This window comes from Dipteris shenzhenensis, chromosome 1, assembly GCF_047967505.1.
Source record: "Dipteris shenzhenensis isolate YYH24624 ecotype China chromosome 1, Dip_SZ_1.0, whole genome shotgun sequence".
Taxonomy (NCBI): Eukaryota; Viridiplantae; Streptophyta; class Polypodiopsida; order Gleicheniales; family Dipteridaceae; genus Dipteris; species Dipteris shenzhenensis.
In genome coordinates, this window is record NC_141596.1 from 68,285,510 (window position 1) to 68,313,494 (window position 27,985).

Below are 27,985 nucleotides of genomic sequence, written 5' to 3' on the forward strand. Positions count from 1 at the left end.
CCTCTCCTAAACCCCGTCTTCTCTCCTCCACTCGGGTCCTGCTGCTCTCTTTGCCTCTCCTCTCGCTGGTCTTTCCCTCCCCTCCCACTGGTTTCTCTGCGTATCAGCTCGGTGTCTCTCTCGTCCCTTCCTCATCCGAGGCTATGGCTAAGCAATGCCTCTTGCTGTTGCCCATGACACATGTTGCTCTTCCCTTCATGTCTTGGTCGCCAGCACCTAGAGTCTGCAGCTTGCACGTTGATAGACTGCTAGCATCAGCTCCTTGCCAAGCTCCAGCTACCAATTTTGCACCTTCTCTGTCCTCTATTCTCACTCCAGGTACGTAAATCGAAGCACTGTTGTTGCCTGTCTCATCGTTTTGCTCCTTCTTTGTTGTCACGAACCCATCAATGATTTATAGGGAGGAAATCGAAAATCCGGATTCAATGTGGTATTATATATACTCGATCAATTATCGTATTCACCTCGCCTTGTACTGCCATAACCCCAGGTTCTGCGTCTTTATATTTGAAAGGCTCACGGGGAAGCGTTCATTAAGACTGCTCGCAACTTCCGAAGAGAAAAGTAGCGCTGAAGCTTTCGTAGAAAGGAAAATTCAGTCTCAGCAACGCCGGATAAAAAGGTTCAAGGTATGATTCTGTTTCCTCCCGAAATTTACCAAGCAGATGACACGAGGAATGGATGTCAGTGTGATAGTGCGAACCTGGCAATCGAGACATGCCACCTCATCAGCCGACGATCGATGCGGCCAAAGCTCCATGTCAACAATAGAAGATGATAATTGATCAGCAGCTGGCCGCAACTGAGAATTAAATGGAGCTTTAATTGAGCATGACAAGAAGATGATAATTGATCAGCAGCTGGCCGCAACTGAGAAGTAAATGGAGCTTTAACTGAGCATGACAACTGATCAGCAGCTGGATGCAACTGAGCAGTCGATGAAGCTTTAATTGAGATTGATACCTTATTAGCAGCGGGATGCAAACTGAGCAGTAGATGGAGCTTATGATAACTGATTACCTTATTAGCAGCGGGATGCAAACTGAGCAGTAGATGGAGCTTATGATAACTGATTAGCTGCTGGCTGAAAATGAGCAGTTGATAGAGTTTTAATTGACCATGATCAGCAGCTGGTTCTAATAGCTGCTGCAAAGGCATTAAATAGCTGTAATAGCGGCTGAAATGACTGAGCATAGTGGTGGGTAAGGCACTAACTGGCTGTAATATCTTCTGCAATGACTGAGCATGTTAATGGCTGTACTTTGAAGAGGTAGAGAGGGCCAAGATATCTGCAAGGAGAGATGGTGAAGGCTCACAGCAAAAGGGGCTGAAGTGTTTAACAGGTAGTCATCTCTTGGCTGCCAGTTGGGGAGAGAGGGCTTCTATGTGGGTGTGCCCAACCCCAGAGAGAGCTATATCATTTTCATCCTTTCTCAATGTATTTCTGTGGAACTCTAGCCAGGACACATTGCCAGGGTTAGAGGCTGACTCACAAGGCCTGGTTTGGTATAGGCCTGGTTAGTGGTCACAGTTTGGGGCCAGTTATGGGCTGGTATGGGACCCTGATCAGGGTTGGGTCAACTGACCTGACCAGCGTTGGTTTAACCGACTAGAGCAGCTCTGGCTAAATGACCAGACCAGGTTGGTTGGTCAGCCAGGTCAGCAGACCTGGTCGGCCACATCAGCAGCCTCCTGCCACTATATATAGGGCCATTTGGCCCTGGCCTTGTACATTGTGGAGGTGCAGTCTACAGCCTACCCGTGAGCTCTACGAGGTGCAGTTCTACCTTGGTTTCAAGTCTATTCTCTCTCTAGTCGTAGTTTGCTGTCCCTCTATTGGCATATGAGCTTTCTATGTCTGTTTGTATATTCCGCTGCACTATGACATGGTATTAGAGCTTCAGGCTGACTCTGAGATGTTGTCACTGCCCATGTCCCATGTCATGGGGATGTGATGGTGAAGTGATTAAACTAACCGCCACTGAATTTGGCCTATGGGTGTCTGGCTAGGGGCATTAATTAATGTTCAAAGGGTACTTATGATTAAATGTGCAACAAGTGTGATTCCTAGTGCTATTAGCTTGGTTCCATTCACCTGGGTCATGTTTTGAAAAATGACCCACTATTCACTAGGGTCATGTCTTAAAAAGTGACCCCCTAGAGCCATTAAATTCCCACGTCCAATTTGCCATGTGTCCTGAGTGTGTGCATGCTTGGGCTGTATGCTTGACTTGTGGCGCCTGTGTGTCTCATCTGGAAGCACCTGGAAGGTCCTGGAGCCCTACCCCATCCTATCCTGCTTGCTGTTTTGGGTCTTCATCCCTACCAGAGAGTCTTTTTGGAGTGGCGTGCGGATTTGTGGAGCTCTCCCTTTGCTGGCTGAAGACGTTTTTGATGATTTCTTTGCGACAAATCTTCTCCTGCTGGTGTGCCCTGCTGCTGGCATGCTCCCTGGGCCTGGGCGTCTCCATTCTGGGCTCTTTTTGATGCTTTTCTCGACATTCTTCGCGACAGAATGCTTCCTTTTCATTGTCTGAGGCCATATTCCTGGTCGTCTATCTCCTGGCTCTTGTCTAGTGCTGTGCACACTGAAATCGAAGATGGCTATGGGCTGAAATCCTCAGTTTGGTGGAAGTCTGGTGGATGACTTCATGGTGGTTTGGTTGCTGATTGGTGGACGACTTTCCTTGTGACTCTCTCTGGTGCTGGAAGGCAGTCAGGGACAGCCTCCTCTTGCCCCAGTGTGCTAACTGCTGGTCGACCATTTTTTGGGGCTGTTTTGAGCTGAAATAGGCTCCATTTGCTTGCCGTACTCTTGTCTTCTTCTCCTGGTGTGTGCATCTGCTACTCTTGCTGAGCTTTGGAAGGTTGGTTGCCCTGCCATTGGCCCGGAAGAGGAGTGGGGCACTGGTTGTGTTACTCTCCTCTGGGGGAGCAGTGGCAAGCCTTGGACTCAGTGACGGCCTTGATTTGTGTGGATGGTATGATGTTGGGTCATTCCGCTTGTGATATGCTTGGCTACTGAAGGGAACCAAGAGGATAGCACTGGGTGTTGGTCACTTGCACAGCCATTGGTTGGCATTGTACTGGGTTGCACCTGTGGGTGAGTTCAGGAAGGGAGCCCCTTGTAATGGAACTAACTAGTGAATAAATAAATACCGCAAGGGTCGTTAAGTGTTAGGGCCAACAGGTGTCATTGTGTATGCTTATTGAGTAGGGGCATTCTAGCCTCCCTTGGTTTTTGTGATTTAGTGATGCTATGTTGTGGTATTGTATGCTCTCAGTATTGTATTTGGCAATGGCAATGGAATATGATGGTTGTATTTTGGTGTTGTGAGGAAGTAGAGTAAGATATACTGCCCTTTGTTAGTCAAAGGCCGGTTACAGTGGTTCAGTTGCCGGGACCCTCATCAAATCATCCAGAGGAGTTTCTGGGCAGCTTGGGTAGAGAAAGTATCTGCTGATTTTCCTTGGTACAGCCACCCATTGCCTTAAATATGGAGCTTATAAGACTTGGTTATGATGTAGACTCAGAGTCAGTAACTTGTATTCTTCTATCTTAGTCCTTCCACAAACACTCTCTTCTTTCTTCCATCCTAGTGCTTCTCATTAACTTGTATTCTTCCATCCTAGTCCTTCCACAAACACTCTCTTCTTTCTTCCATCCTAGTCCATCTCTCTTTCTTTATCATCTCCCCACCCATGGATGTCCTTGGCATCGTCGAAGACGTGGAGTCCAGAATTAATAGTCTCAAAAAATGGATTGTTGACCAAGCAGCACAAAGAGAGGTCAGAATTCGATAAGGCTCTCCATTGACATGGATGAGAGAGGAATTTGATGCATAGAGGCGCGTAGAGAGGGAGGAGACTCTCAAGATAGCAGAGAGTGAAAGACTTTCCAGACATATTATAAAAGCACGACAAGATTCCTTAGACTTCTTAAGTAACCTTCGTTATCACAGCTCTCGTCATGGGCAATCTGATGCGGATGCTGAGAGAACAATAAGAGCCTCACAAAGAAATTATAAAGAAACAATCTGTGACTGCTTGAATTTCTTCCTTGCATGTAATTATGTCGAGGATACAGATGTGGAGGTAGTGGAAGATTGGGTTATTGAGAAGATAAGAGAGACCAATGATGAGATCTTCTAGACTTTGGGTAGTGGAAGATTGGGGTGAAGAAGAGAGACCAATGATGAGATCTTCTAGACTTTGGGTTATTGAGAAGATAAGAGAGACCAAGGATGAGATCTTCTAGACTTTTCTCTACATTGCTAATACAGTTTGTAAATTAGAGCCAGAGCAGCAAGGCCATTATGTTGACTGATCTGAACTACTCGAGCTTCACCGTCATCATCTGGGTTGTCAGGATTGTCATCGGCATCTGCTGTCCAGTCAACAGTAGGCATGGCTGTTTGGGCATGTGCTAAGGTATCACTAAAAGATTCATCTTCTTTATACCATCCATCTGTATCAGCTTTGTTGACCTTTGCATCAAACTCCACAGTCACTTCTTGCTTGGCTGTCTGCATTTCAGTATGAACTAGATTCTTGACTGCAGAGACTAGTTGGGGGGTGGGGGGGAAGCATTGCATGACTTTATAACCTCGTCATTGACTTCCTTCTTACTAGGTCCTTCCAAGGCTTGAATTCTTCTATGGCATCCGTTAGTGTATCCTCAGCTCTCTCACTTGATCTTGTAGGAAGTAAATTTGTTCATGATATCCAAGAATTGGTCGATCAAAAAGACCACCTCGTTCATATATATGTGCATACGGGGAAGGCGTCCTGGCTGCTACTGTGGAGTATCTGGCTTTGTTACTAGAGGCTGCTGGAGTGGAAGGGGTTTTTGAAGAGGAGGAAGATAGGCTGGGCCATGCTTTGCTAGCCATATCTCCTGTTACCCCCTGGCTGAGCTAACCCCCTAGTTGGGCTGGGGGTTCAGCCTAGCTAGGGGTTCCTAATTCAGGAGCAGGGAGCAGGGAGCAGAAGCGGAACGGGAGCAAGAGGTACGAGCGTATGGGTACGGGAGCAGCTACAGGTACGGACGGGAGCGGGAGCAGGTACGGACGGGAGCGGGAGGGGTTTAGCAGAGAGGCTACGAGTGGAGAGGCTACGGGAGGGGGGGAACTGAGAGAATACGAGAGGGGGGGCGGAGAGGCTACGGGAGGGAGGGTGCGGAGAGGCTACGAGAGGCGGGGGCGGAGAGGCTACGGGAGGGGGGCGGGCGGAGAGGCTACGAGAGGGGGGCAGAGAGGCTACGGGAGGGGAGGCGGAGAGACTACGAGAGGGAGGGCGGAGAGGCTACGGGAGAGGGGGGCGGAGAGGCTACGGGAGGGGGTGGCGGAGAGGCTACGGGAGGGGGAGAGGGCGGGAGACGGACAAAACGAACAGAGCGGGGGGAGAGAGAGTGGTTGCATATGAGAGCAGGCTGCTCTGAGATGCTGAACACAACATGAATGTGTATGAACAAGAATTGGTAGCTGTAATACATGCTCTTACTGTGTGGAAGCACTATTTATTAGGTGCTGATTTTTATGTGCAAACTGATCACCAATCGCTGCAGTACTCTCTCACTTAGAGAAAGTTGTCAGAGAAGCACATGAGATGGGCAAACTGAAGAGACATGGCATGGAGGAACGGAAAAGAAAATGGAAAGGCAAAGAACTAAATGGAAAGCATAACTGAAATGAAAGAAAAAGAAATGAAAGGATGCAATAACCAATAGAACTTACATGACCAAGAGAGCTCCAAGTGAGTTGATAGATTTGACATGAGAAAGTACAATGCCTTTATAGAATAGGCACACACACACTCTAAGTGTTAAATGTATATGGGATAAGTCCCATAGTGACACGTGGCACTCTAGGATATAAAGTAGTCTAGTACTACTCTAGTACTCAATAAAAACACACTCTTTGACCCAGGTTTCAACATCCCCCTCAAAGCGAAGTGTGTGAGACCCAATACGTAAAGACTAGACCGATCTTCCTTCCACCGTAATACTTCAAAGAGTAGACCGATCCCCCCTTTACCGCAATACTCCATTGAGTTTGCGACCGACAAGGGTGGAACACCTACTTCAATGCGCTTGCGACCGGTAAGTATAGACCATCACTCGTCATCCCCTTACTTTTACAAGGGTAGGAGACAAACATAAGCCAAAGTAATAGAAACCAAATACAATCATTTTTTGGGGAACTACGCAGGGCAGAGGATCCTTATTGACACATAAAATCCATACATAATTTTAGAGGGACTTTTCAAGGTAGATGACCTTTTATTGACTCATGTCACACATACTTGGAATGCAAAATCTTTGTCATCCACAACATAGGCCGAGAGGGCTTGATCAGGTAGGAGACAAGCATAAGCCAGAGTAATAGAAACCAAATACAATCATTTTTTGGGGAACTACGCAGGGCAGAGGATCCTTATTGACACATAATATCCATGCATCATTTTAGAGGAACTTCTCAAGGCAGAGGACCTGTTATTGACTCATGTCACACATACTTAGAATGCAAAATCTTTGTCATCCACAACATAGGCCGAGAGGGCCTGATCTTGAGGAAGCTCGTCTAGTGGTTCATCAGCTGCAAGATTAGCATGATGTTGCTCTTGCTCTCGATCCTTCTTTTTGAAGCAGTGTGCTTCAAGATGCCCTTTGCGCTTACAGTACCTGCATGTGATGTTCTTGCTGGCTCTCCATTTGTTGTGGGGCTCGTCAGTGCTTGAATAATGAGGAGTTGAATTCTTGTTGCGGCGATTCTTTTCAAGGAGGGGAGGTACCATATCATCAAATGTGGTAGTAGCCAACCTAAGTACTTCAAGAGTGTTCTCAAAGCGAGAGACTCCTTCCATACTATTCATAAGTACTGCCATCTTATCCTCATCGTCAGGAGGACATTTTAAACTTGACAATTGTTGTACAAGAGATTGCAATTTAGATAAATGATCACGAAACTCATCATGATCCTTCATTTCCAACTTGTAAAATTGCAACTTTAGAAAAACTTTGGAGTTTGTAATGTAGTTACCAAATAGAGTCTCCAAACTCTTCCAAATGTTCTTTGCGGTGGAGTTGATGTCCACATGATGAATCAAGGAGTCCGCCAAGGAAAGCCCAATGAGAGAAATGGCCCGAGTGTTCAGTTTCTTCCATTCCTTGTGTTCGATTTCATCAGCATCTTTGTCATCGATTACTTCCCATACACCTTCCTTCATGAGAAGGAGCTTCATCTTGGTTTGCCAGGTGGGAAAACCTTCCCCGTTGAATTTGTCCATTATCACCGAGTTGTTGGAGATGGAAACAATGATGTTCTAAGTACAAGAGAAAGATAGAGTTCTCCGAGAAGAGTCACTGTGCGGGAGCATTCAGCATATAATAATGTCCTTTTGCAAGGCTAAACCACGTTCTCATAATACATGAAGTTGTACAGTAGCAGCCCACAGTTACAGACATAAAATTCGTGCAGGAATGAAATTCGTCACTTTCTTGTAGAGGCCATAACTTTTCACCAAGATGTCAAAATGAAGTGATGTAAAATTGAAAAATGTAGTTCGCAAGATGCTCTACAACTTTGCTTCAGATTGCAGGTTGAAATTCCATTTCTGTCGCAAGATATGGATGCCGCTCAGAAAACGGGTGCTTTCCTGGCAGAAGTGGCTGTAGCTAGGCGGCCATGAAGGCATTTGCTGCGGGCTACCTGCGGAGAACTGAGCTGCAAATGCCAGCCAGCAAGTCGATGAAGATCGTGAAGGTAATCTCCTTCTCCTTCTCCAAGTCAAGGCAGCCAATGTTGGTGGAGAGAATCAAGATCTCAAGCAACAGGAGCAGCTCCATGTCTTAGGAACACCCCCTCCCCCCAAAAGAAAAAAAAAGAAAAAAAACTTTTTCCAGCCTCTTTCTCACGGCAATTTCGGGGCCTTTCCTAGCCCCGTTGGGGCTTATTTGGGCCACATTTTGCAGCTTCTTCATCGACCTTTCTCTCGAGCTTCTCCATTGACATTTTCGTGGTTCTACACACTATATCAGTTTTCGAATTTCTTTGCAGGGAAAGCCATACATTCAAGCTTCCTCTCTCCTGTGGCAGTTCACCATGGCAACACAACGTCCCCCTCTTGAGTCACTTGATGATAGTGATGAGGCTGCTCGGCATGAGCACTTGCCTTCCACAGTGGGTGCATCCACTAACAAATGGTCCTACTACCACTCAGGCCCTCTCTCCTACATCTCGGGTTGTTCAGGCTCAATTCCTTGCAGCATTCTCCTCCATGCTCTAGCAGGATACATCTTTACAGTTGGGACAGCAAATGATTAGTCAGCAGTCTGAGCAGATTGGCCAGTTGTCGCACATGCATTACCGGACAAAGGCAAGCAGCCTATACCCCAGCATGGGGTCCAATCAGACAGCCAGAATGCATCCTCTACACCACGCCGATGTTTTATGGCAGACGTTGCACGCATAGCAGGATTTCAGCCCAAGGGAACTCTTTCGATTACCATCTACAACCTCTTGTACCCTATTACATTGGATATGTTACATCAAGTATTTTCCCCTTTTGGGCTTATTGAGAAGATTGCCATGCATCAGATTTCAAGTGGTCTACATGCTGAACTACACTATGCCTCACAGGCTAGTGCATTGCAAGCACGAAATAGCTTGTAAGGTCGGGATATATATGACGGTGGCTGTACATTACACATTCAGCTGTTAGAACCGACAAAGATGTCATTCCATGCTAAATGTGGAGATACAAATGCCATAGAGCAGCCACCTGTTTTTAGAGCCATGATTACTAGAGGGGTGATGACACAGGCTAAGCAGGCTAATAAAATAGCCACCCAACATCTGAGGAGAATGCACAGGTGCAAATGTGGGTAACGCAGCCAATGCAGCCAAGCCATCCTATGCCTCCCACTAGTACACAGCCAAATCATGCTTCAAAGTTGGTGAACATGCCTTTGTATGCAGGACACAAATCTGATTATTTCAAGGCGATTACAGCTGCAAATACAAATGGATTTTTTGGGGATACCAGCTTAAATAAAAAGAGCAGCCCACATGATGGTAACAAATATGGACAGCAAGGGGGCTGTTGTATCAGTTTGCAGGACCGATACATTGCTCCAGACGATGCCTTAGCAGTTCAGCATACCAATGGAAGGAATACATGTATGCATGGTGATGGCAGAAGCCTAGATAATAGTGACAATGAAGCAGGCCAAATGGTTGAAAATGTTGGAAATAGAGGATAGAATCACTCACACCTCACTTCCTCTCTAGCTCATACAACACTCAGAAAACTGAAAGAGAGATAGGCCAAAACTCAGATATAGTCCCCACAATCGTGGGCAACAAAAGCTCTAGAGAGAGCGTGTACAAACAGCTCGAGTGCTGTTTAAAAGATGCTGAGCCTCTTCCTCTCCCTGTGCGCTTGCCTGTGTGCAAGGCTGTAAGTGCAGGTGATGAGGAATGAGGGGGGAAGGGGGAGCTATTTATAGGAGGGGCTAGGCCCCCTTGATTTGGCCGACTAGGGAGTCGGGTCCCTGCCCTAGAAACCGACCTGCCAGCCCACCAACCGACTTGACTGGTCGGCCTTTGCTGGCTGGTCAGGCCGGCTCAGGTCTGCCCTATATAAAGGGCCCATAAGTAGGGCTTATAGCTTTGCAATTTTCCATCTCAAAGCGTTTGAGCAGTTCCTTGCAATACTTCTCCTGTGAAATAAAGATATTGCTCTTTCCCTGTTTCACCTCAATCCCAAGGAAGTAGTGACGTATGCCTAAGTGAGTTATCTCGAACTCCTCCATAAGAAGTCTCTTGACCTGAGCAATCTTCTTCGTATGATCCCCATTAATGATGAGGTCATCCACATATAGAATCAATACCAGCCGCAAATCCCCCTCCGTGTCGAGATACATATTTGCCTCTAATGAACTCCACTGAAGCCCGATCTTCTGGAAGAACACATCTATCCGTTGGTACCAAGCTCTAGGGGTCTGTTTCAGCCCGTATAAGGCCGCCTTAAGTTTGCAGACTTTTGATGGGGATCTTGGACTCTGAAATCCTCATATACCTCCTCCTCCAGGTTACCATTCAAAAATGCAGACTTGACGTCCATTAAAAAATAGGCCAACTGTGATGAGCAGCCAAGGCAATGACTGTCCGAATAGTCACTATCCTAGCTGTGGGGGCAAAGGTCTCGTTGAAGTCAAGTCCTTCAGACTGTGCGTAGCCTTTTACCACCAATCTTGCTTTGTGTTTGTCCAAGCTTCCATCTGACTTGAACTTAAGCTTGTAGACCCATTTAGTCTTGATGACCTTCCGTTTCGTTGGTTTGGGTACTAAATCCCAAGTGTCATTTTTCAAAATGGCTTCCATCTCAGCCTTCATGGCTTCCTGCCATTGTGGTATATCCTTCGCTTTCTGGAAGGAACGGAGCTCAGCAAGTTGAGCTACCAAAGTGAAGTTCACGAAGGGAGTCTTCATGTTTCTTTAAGACCGCCGCGCTTCGGAATTGCTCTCGGGTATGTCCGTGACCCGTGAGTCTCCTAATGTCTTTAAATACCATTGAGGTAGCTTCTTCTCAGATGGAGGTACTTTGGATGAAGTTGACTTGGGAGCTGGCTCTGGAATGGCACGCTCCTCCTCCTTCTCCTCTTGATCTTCAGTTGGCTCCACCTCGCGGATGGTGACTTTGGGTGGGGGTAATGTTGGAAGTTCTGGAACCTCCTCGGCACAGGCTATTGCTCGGTCTCTTCAAAGATCACATCGTTGCTGATAAGGATCTTCTTCTTGTCTGGGTCGAATAGGTGGTAGGCCTTGGACTCTTCACTATATCCCACAAAGATACAGCTCTGGCTATGGGGATCCAGCGTTGTTCGCTCATCTTTGTGTACATGCACAAATGCTTTAGAACTAAAAACCCTCAGATGAGAAATGATGGGCTTCTTACCATAATAAGCTTCGTATGGAATCTTGTCATCAACATCCTTGGTCTTGGTTTTATTGAGGATGTGAACGGTAGTGTTCACGGCTTCACCCCAGTAGGCTTTTGAGAGATTCCTCCCTTGCAACATGGTCAACCCTGTCTCTATGACGGTCCTGTTTTCCTCCCAGCAACTCCATTCTGCTGAGATGTGCGAGCTGTCGTGAGTTGTCTCTTGATCCCTTGCTTCTTGCAGATTCCATTGAACTCGGTTGAAGTGAACTCCCCCCCTCTGTCGGTGCGGAAGGCTTTGATTACCTCCCCGCTCTCCTTCTCTACCTGGGCCTTTCAGACTTTGAATTTCACGAAAGCCTGAGATTTCTTGGCCAAGAAAAATACCTGTAGGATCGTTTGAAAAGAGAGAGTGCAGGTTGCAAAAGAGTCGATGGATTAGCCGTCACGTCAAACTAGGATAGTAGAAAAGAAAGAGTACAAAGTACTTGTACCTAGACCTAGGACTAAGTGTCCTAGGTGTCACATAGGACTAAGTGTCCTGTGTGGCCTAAAAGGCACTAACACTACAAGTGCCTATATTTATGCCACCTATGAATGTACAAGGGATGTCAGATCATGTAACAAAGGGAACCAAGTGTAAAGCCTGTCGAAAGACTTCGAACTTGGGACGAGGAAGTGCCTTTGTAGACATATTTGCTATGTTGTCCTTTGTGGGAAGATAGGACAACTCTATGTCTCCTGCTGACAACCACTCCCGAACATAATGATAATGAACTTCAATATGCTTGGTACGCGCATGAAACACTGGGTTACATGCAATGGCCAAAGCACTCTGGTTGTTAGTGTAGACAATAGTGGAGGATGTCTGGCGAATACCAAGATCTGTAAGTAACTGTCGAAGCCAAACACACTCTACTGTAGCGGTGAAAGCTGCCCTGTACTCAGCCTCACAGCTAGATGTGGCAACTGTTGGTTACTTCTTGTTGAGCCAAGAGATACACGAATTGCCAAGCAAAAAACAATTGCCAGTATGTGACACTCTGGTGTCGGAACATCCTGCCCAGTCACTATCCGTGTAAGCATGCATGGTAAGTGAATCCTGATCACCATAGAAGAGGGCTAAATCCTGAGTGTCTCTGAGATATCGGAAGACTCTCTTCACTGCCTGCCAATGCTATGAACTGGGCATGTGCATGAATCTGCTGAGCTGAGATACTGCATACTGCAAGTCAGGTCTGGTGTGACATAAATAAATAAGGCATCCAACAGCATGCTGCTAAAGAGTGATATCACATGGTGGCCTCCCATCATGAGCTGAGAATTTGAAGCCAGCGTCTACTGGAGTAGAGATTGGCTTGCAATCCTCAAACTGAAAACGATCAAGGAGCTGTCCAATATACTTGGACTGAGACATCATGATACCCCCCTCAACATGAGCAAACTGAATGCCCAAATAATAATGGAGCTGTCCCATGTCTGGCATGTCAAAAATCTGCTGCAAATCAGCCTTGAAAGCTCCAATTTGCTGAGTATTTGGGCCCGTGATGAGCATATCATCCACGTATAAAATCAGCACTAAAAAATCAGATCCACTCCCACGGACATAAAGAGTGGGTTCTGTGGGACTATTCTGAAAACCAAGGGATAGTAAGTGTGCATGAATTTTGGCATACCATGCCCTGGGTGCCTGCTTCAAACCATAAAGGGCTTTTCTAAGCCGGCATACCTTATTTTCAGAATTAACAACCTCAAAGCCAGGAGGTTGTGTGACATATACTTCTTCTTGCAGATCCCCATGAAGAAAAGGAGTCTTGATGTCAAGTTGGTGCACTTGCCAATGATGATGGGCTGCAATGGCAATGACACATCTAGTGATAGTAATCCTGGATGTGGGAGCAAATGTCTCCTCAAAGTCAATGCCTTGTTGTTGGGCATACCCTTTTGCAACAAGACGGGCTTTGTATGGATCTATGCTGCCATCAGATTTCCTTTTTGCTTGCTGGGAGGGAGATCTACTAATTCCCATGTGTCATTTTTAGCAATGGAATGTAACTCAGCTCTCATTGCATTCATCCACTCTTTGTTGTCAAAAGCATCTTTATGGCACAAGGGCTCTTCATTGCAAGCTGTAGCAAGGAGTGCAAATTCAAGAAAGTGACCATGCATCTGTCTATTCCCTGATCTTGTAAGGGCAGCAAAAGGCTGATCTTGTTTGCTGTCCCTCAATGTATCAAGAAGCCATCTGGGAACTTGCCTTTGCTGTCTATTGACAGCTCTTTCTTCAATGACTGCATCATGAATAGTGGGATCATTTTGTGCTGGAAGAGAAACCTGCAAATCAGCGTGGGGTTGTGGCTGATTATTGCTTGGTGGAGGGCCTGCAGGAGGCTCATGTTGCTGGTCAAAGTCCTCTTTTGAGGATGGCAGAGGTAACCAAGATTCAAAGGCATCAAACATGTCAACATCTGGCTTAGCTTTGCAGTCCATAAGAGGAGAAGCTGAATGTTCAGCAAAGATTATATCTCTACTAACAATAATCTTCCCAGTATTTGGTTGATATAACCGATGCCCTCTGCTCTCCTGGTTGTAACCAATAAATATGCATTTGATTGCCTTGTCATCAAGCTTATGTCTCAGTTGAGATGGTACATGAACATATGCAAGAGACCCAAAAACTCTCGTGTGAAAGTGAAGGTTTCCTGCCTTTCCATGCTTCATAAGGTGTAATAGTCTTCAATGCCCGTGTAGGCACATAGTTGGCACACATCACTGCATCAAGCCAAAATTTATTGGGCAAAGACTTGGCCTTAAGCATGCATCTGGCCATCTCCATTGTGGACTTGTTTTTCCTTTCAGAAATAGGATTCTGCTGAGGAGTATAAGGAGTAGTGCATGAGTGAATAATGCCCCGTGAAGACAGAAATGCATCAAACTCCTTAGACATATACTCTCCCCCCCTATCTGTGTTGAGGGTGACAAGCTTGCATCTTGATTCATTCTCAACCATATTCAGCCACCTCTGAAAGCATAAGAAAACTTCAGATTTGGCTTTTAAAGGATATACTTATCAATATCTTGTGAAATCTTCAATGAGAGTCATGAAATATTTGTACCCTCCAATGGCATTTGTCCTCATTGGGCCACAGACATCACTGTGCACTAGCTGTAATTTCCTTTGTGAGAGTTTTGGACAATTCTTTTGAAAAGGAAATCGATGCATCTTACCCAAAAGACAACCCTCACACACATGTTTGGAAACTATGTGAGTTTGAGGTACATCATTTGCCATCTGCTGTGAATGTCGCTTTGCAAGAGCTCTATAATTGAGATGACCCATTCTCTCATGCCAAAGATGAGTTTCAGCAAGCTGTGAATCTGAAATTGCAAATGCTTCAATAGAAAGTGCAGCTGAGTGATGATCAAGGTGATAAAGCCCCTTTTGCAAAGTGCCAGTGAGAACTATGGCATTGTCATGACGAAGATCATAAACTAGGCATCTGTAGCCATCAAAAATCACTCTGAAACTTGAAGTGGCAATTGCTGAAATTGAAATCAAGTTGACTTCAATTCCAGGCACAAAAAGAACATTTGTCAGAGTGATAGGATGGCTTGAAATGGATGTGAGCTGCACATCTCTAATTCCTTTTACAGCATATGAAGCATTATTAGCACATGTGACAGTCCCCCCTCGAGGTGCATCAGCTAAAGAATGAAACAACTGTCTGCAAGATGTGACATGCTTGGAAGCACCACTATGAAAGTACCAGGACTGAGCATCATTAGCAATAAAGAATGCATCAGCTTTGGAGGGATCAAATGAGCAATGGACAGCCCACGCCCAATCATCCTGAAGAGCATGTGCATGTGAAGCATGTTCTGGCTCATGGGATTCAATAGCATGAGAGGCATTACCTGTCAATCCTGCTTTCTTTTTCTCCGAAGCAATGCGCTTCCTGCATTCTGAAATGTCATGTCCAGGCTTGTGACAATAGTTGCATCTTTTCTTCTTTGACTTATCTGCTGTATTTTTAGATGCATGGGAGGAATTGCAGCTGCTATGCGCAGATTTTGGCTTGCCCATAGGCTTGGAAGCCTTGTCTGCTGTGAAGCAAATGCATGATTAGGAATAATGGCTTGTCTATTAGCTCTACTTTGCTCTTCCTGCAAAAGCAAAGTAACTAGCTGATCAAAAGAATAGTGGTCTGGATTACCCATGGCCACTAATCGAAGGGTTGTAGCAAACCCTTGATATGTATCTGGCAGTCCATTCAATGTGGTACTGACAAGCTGTGAATTTGGCACCACCTCATCAATGTTGGCAAGTTGTTCCATTGAGGTCCTTGACCTTTGTCAGGTATGCATCCATAGAGTCACCTTCATTCATGCTGACTTCCTGTAATTGCCTTCTCAAATATGCAACACGTGCCTCGTTGCGAATCTGATAGAGAGAAGCCAATTTATCCCAAGCATCCTTTGCTGTCCTGCAAGACCGGATGTGTGGAATAATGGTTCTCTTGCATGATAAAGCAATACACGAATGTGCATTTGCATCTCTTGCATCCCATCTTGTCTGTTCCTGAGTTGGAAGAGTAGTAGCAGGAGTGCTAGAAGATGAGGCATCAGGAGTAGTACCCCCTGCAGAGGGACCAGCAGTAGAGGCAACCACTTAGCATTGGTTGGCCTCAGATCAACCCCAGAAACAATATTCCACAAATGCTTTGCAACAAGAATATGTTTTATGAGATAAGACCACATCAGAGAGTTGGTGCCATCCAACTTATCATCTTCATGAAGAACGCCAAACAGATCTTGATTGTTCCCAGCCATAGCAAATGTGATACCCTGAAAGAGACCTGAAAACCCAAAAGCCTCAAGGCTATCACTGCAAAAGCTGGCTGTCCATCCAAAAAATGACAGCAAATATCTGCAAATTTCCAACCCAAATCAAAGGGCAAATGCAGATTTGACCCAAATGTGACTGTGGCAGGCAATGTTCACTGCAAAAACAGCAAATCTGGCAAAAGCCCCAAATTTAATGAGGGCAAATAGGCCAAAAAGAGGGCAAATGCAGAAAAGCCCCAAATTTTGCTGAAATTTTGCAAATGTGACCCAATGTATGCAAATCTGACTCAATGTCTTGCAAAAAAGACTCAATGTCTGAAAATCTGACTCAATGTCCTGCAGATGTGACTCAATGTTCTCCAATCTGTCCCAATGTATTGCAATCAAAAGAGAAATTGTAGAGAAAATCCAAAAAAAAAAACAGCCTCAAGGCTTGCAACTGCAGAATAAGGACTTGCTGCCCACAAAATGACTGCAAAAGTGCACCTGTCCCAAGGTATGGACCTAAAAAATGTAGGCTTTCCAATCTGTTGAAATGTTTTGAAATGATTTCAAACAGTAGAAGGAAGATAAGGATAACAAAAATCCTCAAAAGTCTCAAATTTTGATAATGTACTGTAAAGTACAAGCTATACAGACTGTAGGTACAACGTGCTGAGCAAGTACGGACTGTAGGTACAACGTGTTGAGCAAGTACGGACTGTAGTGTACGGAACAAGTACGTGCAGTGTAAGGAACAAGGTACCTGACTGTATGGATACAGATACGCTGTACGGATGCAGGTACTCTGCTGTACGTTGTACGGCTGTATGGTGTACGACGATGTAGATTCAAAAATGTATGGCTATACGAAATGCAGATTCGAATCTGTACGATGGTTGAAGTACGGAATTGTACGGAGTATGTACGACGGTCAGTACGGACAGTACGGCGATGCAAGTATTGATTTGTACGGTAGCGCAGGTATGGTGGCTCTGGTACAGGACGAACAAGTACGGCGTACGTACGTAACAAGTACTGTGTACGGAGTCCAACGTACGGTGGTGCAGATACGAAAGTTGTACTACGTAAGTACGATGGCATGTACGGATCTGTACGACGCAGGTACAAAACCCAGTACGGACAAGTATAGCAGGGAGTCCAGGGGCAGGAAGACGAGTCAAGCCTAGCTCTGATACCACTGTAGGATCGTTTGAAAAGAGAGTGCAGGTTGCAAAAGAGTCGATGGATTAGCCGTCACGTCAAACTAGGATAGTAGAAAAGAAAGAGTACAAAGTACTTGTACCTAGACCTAGGACTAAGTGTCCTAGGTGTCACATAGGACTAAGTGTCCTATGTGGCCTAAAAGGCACTAACACTACAAGTGCCTATATTTATGCCTACAAGGCACATACCATGGCCTATAGGGCATCACTAGAACCACCAGGAGATGGCCTACAATACCCATGTCATGCTATTGAAATCATCAACAAGTAAGAGAGAATACCGCGAACCTGTGAATGAATTTGTCGACATTGGGCCGCAGATGTCGGCATGAACCAACTCGAGCGGATTCTTGGTCCGTGATGAAGCCTCTTGTGGGAACTTGTCCCTGTGTTGCTTGCCTTCCACGCAAGCCCTGCAGACATGATCATTGCCTGCAATCGGTGGAAGTCCATCCACCATCTTTGTCTTTTGCATCTTGGAGAGAGTGGCATAGTTGACATGACCAAACCGCTCGTGCCATAATCTGGATCTTCTATGGTCCCCGTGCACCACCAGAGCGTTGAGCCGATATATAGCCCATGCTCCTCGACACCTTGAGCCACCACCTGTCCATTTGCCTTGGATGTGACAATGACCTTGCTGTTGTCGAATAATACCGTTATATTGTGCTTGTCCATCTGACAGACAGACAATAGGTTCTTGCACAAATTCGGTACGTACAGTACACCGGAAATCAGCTCCTCGTTTCCAATAGTCGTAATGAACGGAATACTAGCGACATCCTTCACAGAGCATGACCGGTGACCTTAGAATCGGGATGCGTACCTTCTATGGTTTTGAACCATTCCTTCTTGTTGGACATGTGCTTTGAAGCTCCACTGTCCACATACCAACCTTCCTCTCCCTCACTGATTGCATACGCGGAGCAGTACTCAGTGATGATGAAAAGAGCACCGGTCGTGACATTTGTTGATTCAGTCTTTGGCTCCTCCTTGGACTTGGACTCCTTCTTGAGGTCCGCCTTCTTCTTGTGGCACTCTTTAGCGGAATGACCAAGCTTCTCACAGTAGAAGCACTTCATCTGCCTCTTTTTCTTTGTATCCTCGGTCTTGTTCTTGTTTTTGGAGTCTTTGAACTTACCCTTGCCGGGCTTGTCCCTCGCCATGAGAGCCTTCTCATCCGATTGCGAAAATAGCTTTTCTCGAGCCTCTTCCTGCAATAATAAAGGGCCAAGCTCCTCGAAGGTGAGAGGCTTGGTCCTTTGCAGTGACCGTAGTCATGAAACTCTTAAAGCTTCTGGGTAGCTTGTGTAAGGTCAACATTGCCAGTTGACTTGATTGTACCTTTTGATGAACTGCCGCGAGCTAGTCCCTCACCATCTTGACTTTTGTCAGGTAGTCATGAACATTGTCACCTTCATTCATGTCCAGGTTGTACAGTTGGTGTTGAAGCATCAGAATCCGAGATGTATTGTCTGTTTCATACGAATCCTTCAGGATAGCCCACGCCTCTACAGACGTCTCGGCTACCTGGATGTGCGGAAGAACAGAGTCCGCCGTGGTCCCTATGATTAATGCTAGGGAGTGGGCATCTCTCTCTTCCCAATTCTCAAGTTCTTCACCATCCACTGGAATGAGAATCTTCCCCTTGTTACCCAACAAGTCTTCTGGTTTTGCCTCCACCCCCGTCGTCAGCTTCCACAACTTCTGGGCCACAAGATGGCTAGCTACCCGTCTAGCTTCCCTGACTCTTCGAAGTTCGGGATTGTAAATGAGAGGAATCTGGAGGAGGAGGAAGGAAGAGAATGGGCTGAAGAGGCAATAGTAGAATCTTTGTCCTCCATCCTTGCTGTAATAAAGAACAGTAAATTGTATATACAGCGGAGAACTTGACCACGCACCTAAACCTGAGTGTCGATTGGAGTCACCTTCTAGCAGAGGTACTCCGATCTAGAGCTGTGAACCTAGCTTTGATACCATGTTGGAAATAGAGGATAAAATCACTCACACCTCTCTTCCTCTCTAGCTCATACAACACTCAGAAAACTGAAAGAGAGATAGGCCAAAACTCAGATATATTCCCCCACAATCGTGGGCAACAAAAGCTCAAGAGAGAGCGTGTACAAACAGCCCGAGTGCTGTCCAAAAGATGCTGAGTCTTTTCCTCTCCCTGTGCGCTTGCCTATGTGCAAGGCTGTAAGTGCAGGTGATGAGGAATGAGGGGGGAAGGGGGGGCTGTTTATAGGAGGGGCTAGGCCCCCTTGATTCGGCCGACCAGGGAGTCGGCTCCTTGCCCTAGAAACCGACCTGCCAGCCCACCAACCAACCTGACTGGTCAGGCCGGCTCAGGTCTGCCCTATATAAAGGGCCCATAAGCAGGGCTTATGGGCTGCTGTTGCAGCTGCCAAGTCTGCCCGTGCGCAGGTCCAGGGGCGTCTCGAACAGCGCGCCATCTTCTTGCTGCTGCGCGGGCTGCCAGACAGGTCCGTCTTCTTCCCTTTTCATCTTCCCTACCCCCTATGGTCTCCTGCCCCCTTGTCCCCTCAAATTGGGGGCTCACAGGTGGGGCAGTGACCTTCTAACAGTAAAGACAGATGATGAGAAAAGCAATGTTGAGCAAATCTGTGATAGAAATCAAGATGCAGATGTTGACCAGCAAGGTAAGGATGTGGATGCACTTGCACTTGACATGTCTAGGCATGCAAACTTTGAGGACAAAGTTTTTGATGAGGAGGTGAGTATCCAGCGTTGTATGGTCTCCATTAAGGAAGAAAATATTGAAGACCACGGTGATGATAACAAAGGATGCCAATGCAAATCTACTAAGAAGCAGATTGTGCAGCAAGAGCAAGGTATGCATGACAGTTTAATCCCTGAAGCTGCATTACCACACATCCAGGGTGCAGTACAGCGGGAAAGATAGCCACATGAATAATGCCCTTCACTATTGCTCAGTAAATGAGTATACCTGGGAGTTTTGCCTCCTATACTTAGCAGCCATAATGGGAATGAAGGCATTTCGCATGAGTGCTGTAAATGCAAGGGCAGCATGTCATAAATATTGCTGCCATGTATTGGCACTTTCAAAACTTGAGTTGCTCAACTTAAATGACATGTTTATGAAGCACACAATAGAGATGCATTCATCTGGGACTGAACTTAATGGTAGGAATGGAAACCAAGCCAAGCATGCAGATTTCTGGGATACTACCAGATGGCATACGTCCATGACTAGTAGGAATGGGACTGAACTTAATGGTAGGAATGGAAACCAGGCCAAGCATGCAGATTTCTGGGATACTACCAGATGGCATACGTTCATGACTAGTAGGAATGACAAAAGCTGCAAGTACATGGTACAACCTCGAAATGACAGCCCAAATTATGAAGACAATGGACAGCACAAAGAAGATGGCTGTTATGGCAATGGACAGCAGAAGGGAATTGCCTGTTATGACACTTTTGAGAAGGTGTATGATGGCAAGCAACCCTTGCACAACCATATTGGTCTAAACAGCTACTGTTTCCAACAGTACATGGGTGCACAGCAGCTTGATAATGCAGATTTGCCAGATGATGGAAAAGATGCACATGGAAGTGCGATGGAAGGAGACCAAGGTAGAGCTACAGTTAGGGGTGAGGCAAACTTGCTACAACACAAGTTGGGTGTCGTATAGGACAAAGGCAATCAGCTTCTTTCTGAGAAGGGTGATCTCATACGACACGATGATGCTACATCCTTGTCTGTAGAGCACGAAGTTACACTCATGCATGTGGATTCTGTCGTGTCCCCACACAAGATGCAGGGTGGGCAGGCGGTAGAGTATTTACTACACAATCAGCCAAATCCTTCCATCTTTGGGAAGCGTATTAGTGAGCAGCCCACTATGATCTCACCCATGGGAAATTTCAGCCAGAGACTTCCACCACCGACCCTTCCAAGGGGTGATATCCTTGAGTTATGTGCAGAGGATATAGGTCCATCTTCATTGCTGCCATTTGGCACATCCCAACCTCATGTTGATGTTTTTGGGAGAGCCGTTGTACCCAAGCAGTCTCAAGGCTTTCACATGCAACACACTGTCTCTCTGTTCTTTCCCTAGGCACATCCTTTGCTTCTGAGTGCTTACTTATGCGTGTGGGGACAAGAAAAGACTCCAGACACAAGAAAAGCACTGCAGCTAACTTTAGAATGAGAAACAGCAAAAGAGAAGAAGACACTAATGAAATACCCATTATCCGTGGAAGAGAGACGAGCTCAGTCCTCGCGTCTATTCCCTAACCAGGCTTCCAGTAGGACGCAAGTGGCTTCTAGTCTCAGGAAGGAGAGAAAGAACAAAAAGAAGACAGAAGGAAGACAGGTAAGGATTGAAGAGAAATACAGGCTTGCAGATCTGATCCAAAGCCTCAACCTTGGGTCCGGGTCTTGAACCTCACTTCTAACTAGCCACAAAACACCTTGGAATCCGTGTCTGACGAGAAGCGTGCGAAGGAGTCCGTAGAATAGCCTCGGAGATTGCGTCTCAGATTCGTACAGATCCGTTCGGCTATACGGACTGCATTAAATGCTCTGTACACTATCTCAAAATTTATGCCAGCAGTCGCATACTGCCTCGAGATGCGTGTCAACAGTTGGACCGCCTCAAAGTGCGAGAGCAAGTTTTATAGGAAGATCAGAGAAGCAGCAAAACAGCAACAAGAGCTAGCAAAAAAAGTCAAAATCAGCGCAGAGTGCTTTTGCTAGGCTTGCAATGCTCCAAGAGGGTGAGGGGAGAGAGATGGTAGGTGGGAGAAGGGCATGCACCTGCATGCATGACACTTGGCCCTTCATGACCAAGAACAACGGTGGTTGTCCTTGGGCCCAACTTTTAGACTCCTCTCTAGTGCCTTTGCCTTGTCCCTAGGACCTAGTGGTGCACCTAGACTTTGTCCCTAGGAACTTCTACAAAGTTTGCACGTCCTCTAGTTAGTCTCTCACAGCTAAACTATTACTAGACTTAACCACTGTTAACCTCGGGCTAAGCGTGGGTTGTTACGAAAATTATATTTCTGATATATCTTGCTTTGGATATTATTTTGTTTGTCAAGTGTGACTATGGCAAAGTATTCCATAGGAGCGCATTGGACACGGCGGAGGTCCTAGTGGATGCTTTGTGTGGTTAGTTTGGGACGCCTAACTAGCCTGTGTTGCTAGATGGTCGGTATTGTGGGTGATTTCATGTTAATATTGATGTTGCTAGTGTTATTGGTGTTGTGCTTGATTATTGTACTTTGAGAGCGGTTATGTTAGGATTGGTTGATTCGGTGATTTGTTCAATCGATTGTTAATAACTAATGTAATTGGAGGCTTGAGTACAGCTGATGGAACTCATAGCGAGGATTGGAGTTAGTGCGAGGATACCGATCGAGGTGTTGCAGGGCGCATCTTTTATGGCCATGGGCCAATTTTGTATTTCTTAAATATTGTAAAGTTTGAGTAATATATTTTGGAGAGTACATAAATCAATTTTGGGCCCATGTAAAGCAAATCCCTTATTTTGGAAGACAGGGATAATTTTGGCTCGTTGTGCTTTTACGAAATATGGGCCAATTTTGTATTTCTTAAATATTGCAAAGTTTGAGTAATATATTTTGGAGAGGACATAAATCAAATTTGGGCCCAAAGAGGCTATGTAAAGCAAATCCCTTATTTTGGAAGAGAGGAATAATTTTGGCTCGTTGTGCTTTTAGAAATGTTATAAATACTCTAGATGAGGAAACGTGAGCCACTCATCTAGGGGGGGGAGATTGTACCTAGTCTTCTTGTCGCTATCATGGTGTGATTGTGCTTATTCTTCTCCAATGAAATTAAGTGGTGAATTTGTGTGTAAGAGTCTCCTTTTGGTTTAAGTGGTATCAGAACTTTGGTCACGGTCTTGCGGAGGAGGAAAAGAAATTGAGGCAAAATCTCTCGTGACAAAGAGTGGTACTTGCGGTAGAAGAAGAGATGTCAAATTGAAAGGAGAATCAAGAGAGTCTTTAAAAAAAAGCAGCTCAAAAGAATTGCCAACGACCGTGACAGGCCGCAAAATTTCCGGCGAAACATGCCCCGCGAGTCTTCAGATTCCCACGGGTCACTGTCTCTGTTCGCACGTAGCCTGTAGTGAATCTCTGCCATCTGGCACTTTCCTTGGTTCTTGGCCCATGCGCCAGGCAGCTTCATCAGTGATCAGCTGCCCCTTTAATTTTCTGCTTGGGCCACGGGCATCCCTACAGTCTGTTTGCACAGTGTAGAGCCCTCCTCCCGTCGCGACTCGTGCAGTCCACTGTCTCCCTTAGCTGCTGTACTGTCTGCAGCTGTCACGTGCGCAGCGCCTTCTATGCGCCACCAATTCATTGGCTGCCGTGCGCTCCCCGACTCTGGGGTCGGAGCAGCCATCGCTGGGAGTCGATCCCGTTCCGCATGCCACTCCCCAAATCTCTGCAGCTCGGCCTGCACGCTGGCAGATCTCCCTGACTCCGGAGTCTGGATTCATGTACTCTCTGCCAACAGCTTCTGCCCCTCGACTCTTACAAAGGACTCAAGTCCGCTACAGCCAGCCCGTGCGTAGCAGCTGGTTCTTCATTCCTCCATGGCTAATAAATTCTCTGCGCCAGAATACTGGTTACAGTCTCTTACTCTGGAGTCTGGCTCGCGCATTGACAGAATCTGCACCTCTGCATCATCGCTCACAGTCTGCAAAATTTATTTTGACTATGGGAAAAGCTAAGGTTTAGTGCCCCTAAGGTCTTTGGAACCCTTAAAAGAATTCAAGATATTAGCCCTACCAAAGGGTTTACAAAGAAATTATTTCACTGCAATTCTTGAGTGTTCTCGATTTATTGAACTATTTCGTGAAATTGCTTTCGATATTTAAGAATAAGGAGCATCATCTTAATTTATTGATTCCATTTCTTGAACTGGTTTCCATTATATATATCGAAATTTCTCTTTTCAATACCTCAACTTTTATTGAGATTTTCTTCCTTTAAATTATGGTTGATTATAGGTCAATTTATTGCTTGTGTAATTAAATATGTTTTCAAACTTATAAATAATATCAAAGCATAAACAAGCTACAACATATATCTCCTTATCATATTTTGAGTAATTGCCTTGCACGGTCTAGCTTTTTACTCTCAAAACCTAATTGACTACTGTGGGGAATCCCTGACCTGGATGACTTATTTATGACCAACTGTTAGAGGAATGGTCGCTAACCCAACTGTAAGCTCCCATGTGAGGAGGACAAGGGGTTAGTGGACCTGGGTATTCTTATATGGAACTGGAGAGCATGCTGGTGCGCCATGTCTGCGACTGTCTGCAGATGCGTCCGGACTGTAATGAGAAGCAAGATTGCATGATAATGCAGCAAGGCTGTGGGACAGCATATCAGGGCTGCGTTGTAGCATGGTAGCAGTCAGGAGAGCACTGCCAAGGCCCGTTTATAAGCCTGGAAGTAGGACAGCAGCAGGTGCAAGTCAGAGGCAGAAACCAGGTTGGTTGGGGTCGACATCAGCCCCAGTCGGGGTCAGCAGTAGTGGGTCGGCCTGTTTGCAGACAAGTTTGGGGAGGGCTCTAGCCCTCTCCTCCCCTGTGTAAAGGGGAGGTCTTTTGCACAATGTATCAGCAACTGAAGCCCTCAAAAAGGCACCTCTGACTCAAGGAGTGTTACAGCACATAGCTCTCTATAGATCTCAGCAGTGCAATCATACTTGATTGCAGTTTTACCCAGCACCTTTGCTGGATGCATTTAGCACTTCTCTGAGATGGTTTTCCCACGCTTGTGGATGAATAAAGTCTGAGTTCGTGTTCTCTCTTTCCTGCTGCATTTTCTCAGTGAGGTTTCAGTGTGGGTGTGCACCTGTCTTTTGTGAGAGATCATGAGAGCTTGAAAACATTCCAGAGTTACTGTTCAGTAGACCTACATACTGGTGCTTAGAGTTACGGTTTAGTAGACTCTTTAATTCCAACACCAACAGCATGAAGATTGTGTGCTTCTATGCCACTTTCTATGCCACTTCCGAATAGGATAACCAGACATCTGAACAACTGTGAAAATGGCTCAAATAGACATTGGCTAAACTAACGGAGATGAATTACAACACAAAAAAGAGGGGGAGCAATTTTTTAATCTATTGACATTCGTAATATACATACTTGTCTATATGTTCTAAATAGGATTCCATATTGACGTGATATTTGCCTTTGTATATGCAGACTCATGCACACATATTTGTGCATATACATAATTATATAAATATTGATATTACCTTTATCTGCATGTGTGTGGTGTTGATGTGGGGGTGTGTGTGGGGAGAGAGAGAGAGAGAGAGAGAGTGAGAGAGAGAGACTTATTTGTTATGATTGTCTTAGATATTGCAGAGAAGGAAGCTGTCAAGAAAGGCCAAACAACAGCTATCATTACAGGTGCTATTGCAGTTCTCCTTGGGGTTGCATACCTCATTTTAGTGCAGCTTTTGGATTTTCGTGGAGTCAATCTTGTGCCACCGCCTCCTGAAGCTTTTGATCCCTAGTATCAATGGTGTAATGAGTGAGGTTCATCATTTTGGCCTTCTATGTAAGCAATGGTACTACATCCTAGACCCCTTTTGGATTGTATGCAAAGTGTTTTTTGAAACTGGTAGAGACTCGATGCTTATAATTATTAACTTGGAATATCACTTCGATAGAACGATGAAACTGAATAGAAGTAGAGTCCTATTAGCATAAGGTGAAGAGAGTAAGAAACTATTGAGCATTGCCTTGTTTAATGTAGGTGGATAGACTATTTTAGCAGAAGAAATGACACAAACTGAGGGGATGGAGGCTAAGAGGATACATGCTTTGTATGCTGTAAACAAGAGAGACTGTCACTCAAGCAAATCTACAGGTGGTCAAGCTACATGCTACAACCTCACACACCACCTCTCCCTCGGCAATCAAACCACCATTTATCCACATGCAATAGAACCATCAATACACCGTCTCCTCTTTTGTTTCACATCAGGGCACTAAACCAGATGATAGGCCCCCTAACACATGCAAAGTGACTAGTTGGCACACAACCCAAGCTCAAGCTTGCTCCCCCCACCGTCTACTTAAGCCGACCCTATATGAAATTTTATCAATGCTTGTTTTGAAGTCCGACTTACTATTGGTTATGAGCATAACGCTTGGTAGGAACTAACGTCTATGTAATTTAATGAGGGTAATTTCCCTCACTATTAATTAGAGCATGCTCATTTGAGAAAGAAAAGGGAAAAAGGAAAAAGGCTGAATCTTTTTTCTTTTGAAACCTAGTATAAGAGTCTTAATTTTGCTCCACTCTCTTGTACTTTATTAATATATGTTGTTTTTTAAGGGACTTCTCAATAATTGTGTGACTTCATCATGCTCTAACTTAGTAGTGGGCAAGGCTCATGTTTTTGCTGGGACCCTATAATGAAGCTTTAAACTATATGCTTTTTATGTAATATATGAATAGCTAATTCCAATCCATCCCTTGTTCAAAGTGTATAAGGCCTCTAGAAACCTTTTAAGAAGTTTCACTGGGCATGTGACAAGTTTAATAAGTGTTCTTGATATTGTGCCAATGCTCAAAGTGTATAAGGCCTCTAAAAACCTTTTAAGAAGTTTCACTATGCATGTGACAAGTTTAATAAGTATTCTTGATATTCTACCAATTCTTCTTTAAGAATATGGAAACAACTTAGGTAGTTAATACCATATTGACCATGCATTTGCTTCATATAAATTGTGAATAGCATATCATCATGATGCAAAACACATTTCAATACGACTACTCTTTAAAAAATAACTACCTAAGACATAAATGGATTTAAAGCAATGCTCAAGGCCAAGAAATTAAAGAATAACATGAGAGAGAGCAACATAGCTAGGACCCCCAATATTGCAAACTAACATTAACAAAAATTCATGAGCAAATGGGCATGAAGGCACAAGATGTGTGCATGGATAGTTGATCCATAGCCAAGTAGGGTGGATAGTTAGTCCATAGCCATTAGAAGCAAGTTTCTTTAATGGGCAAGTATGATTCATTTGCTAATATTAGCATGCACGTGAACTAGTACTAGATAAGGCTAAGTGGATTCTTCTTCATATGGCCACATGGAAACCCTTGATTCAATCATGATATCTACTACATAAGTTGATGCAACTAATCTGTGTAATTCAATTAATAACATTGAACATAGAGAACTAAATCACAAATTCTCTCATAGCATTCTCCTTGAATTGATTCCTAGGTTTGAAATTCTTGTGCCATTTTCTCTCATCACATTTGCATTTGTGGTCAACTAGCCATTATTAAGTCTCATATGTAAAAGAGTGGGATGGCATGTAGGACGGTGATGTTCTAATGCTAGTTTATCATAGTCTAACAATTCTTCAACTCATTGCCTTCTTTGCATATTTGTATTTTTGCCAACCAAAAGTGAATGAGGTAGATCTAGCAACACGATCCTCATTCTTTATAATTGTAAAGCACTACACTTGCTACGTGGCATAGTCATTAGAAGCATCTCTAAACGTTGATGTTGCAAGGTGAGTGCAATGTGCTTTACATTAATGCTCTCATAATGTCACCCATTAGATCCACATATTGGCTAATTTAAAAGCAATATTAGTCCATAATACATTAGCTTATATTTTTGGACTTTTACTATTATTTTTTGAAATGTTAATAAAATCTTTAACATCTATGAATTTTGTAAGAAAACACAATGAGTTTAGCATCTATGAATTTTAACAAAGATGTTGAATTCAATTGTGTTAAATTTATCCAATGGGAAATGGTTATGCATGAATTTAACACTTAGAAACAATATGACAAGGCATTCCAAGGAAACCCTTACAACATCCCATTTAGTTTACACCATGTGTATCACTGGTGCCACTAGATAATCCATGAATGCCACACTAATATATGGAGTTATTCGTCAGGCATTTA

The 27,985-nt window shown here is 44.8% G+C and overlaps 1 protein-coding gene across 6 annotated transcripts; it reads left to right on the forward strand.

The window, feature by feature from the left end:
* LOC147906274 (uncharacterized) lies at positions 1-26,221 on the forward strand. Of its 6 annotated transcripts, none has more exons than XR_015542015.1 (3): positions 1-318; positions 25,390-25,604; positions 25,793-26,221. XR_015542015.1 is itself a non-coding variant. In XM_087383979.1 (3 exons), the coding sequence occupies exons 1-3, from the start codon at positions 144-146 to the stop codon at positions 25,798-25,800; spliced, it is 237 nt and encodes a 78-aa protein (XP_087240105.1). In that variant the 5' UTR covers positions 1-143; the 3' UTR covers positions 25,801-26,221. The 6 variants fall into 6 exon arrangements, 3 of the variants coding, with proteins under 3 accessions (XP_087240105.1, XP_087240083.1, XP_087240095.1); XR_015542017.1 differs by having other exon boundaries at positions 25,399-25,604; XM_087383979.1 differs by having other exon boundaries at positions 25,390-25,443.
* Positions 26,222-27,985: the final 1,764 nt, after the last annotated feature.

What these genes read in the sequence shown, in the direction of transcription:
- LOC147906274 (XM_087383957.1), top strand. Translation starts at nt 144, where the DNA reads ATGGCTAAGCAATGCCTCTTGCTGTTGCCCATGACACATGTTGCTCTT. An exon ending in GTCCTCTATTCTCACTCCAG is followed by an intron (nt 319 to 25,389) that starts GTACGTAAATCG and finishes TGATTGTCTTAG; the next exon opens with ATATTGCAGAGAAGGAAGCT.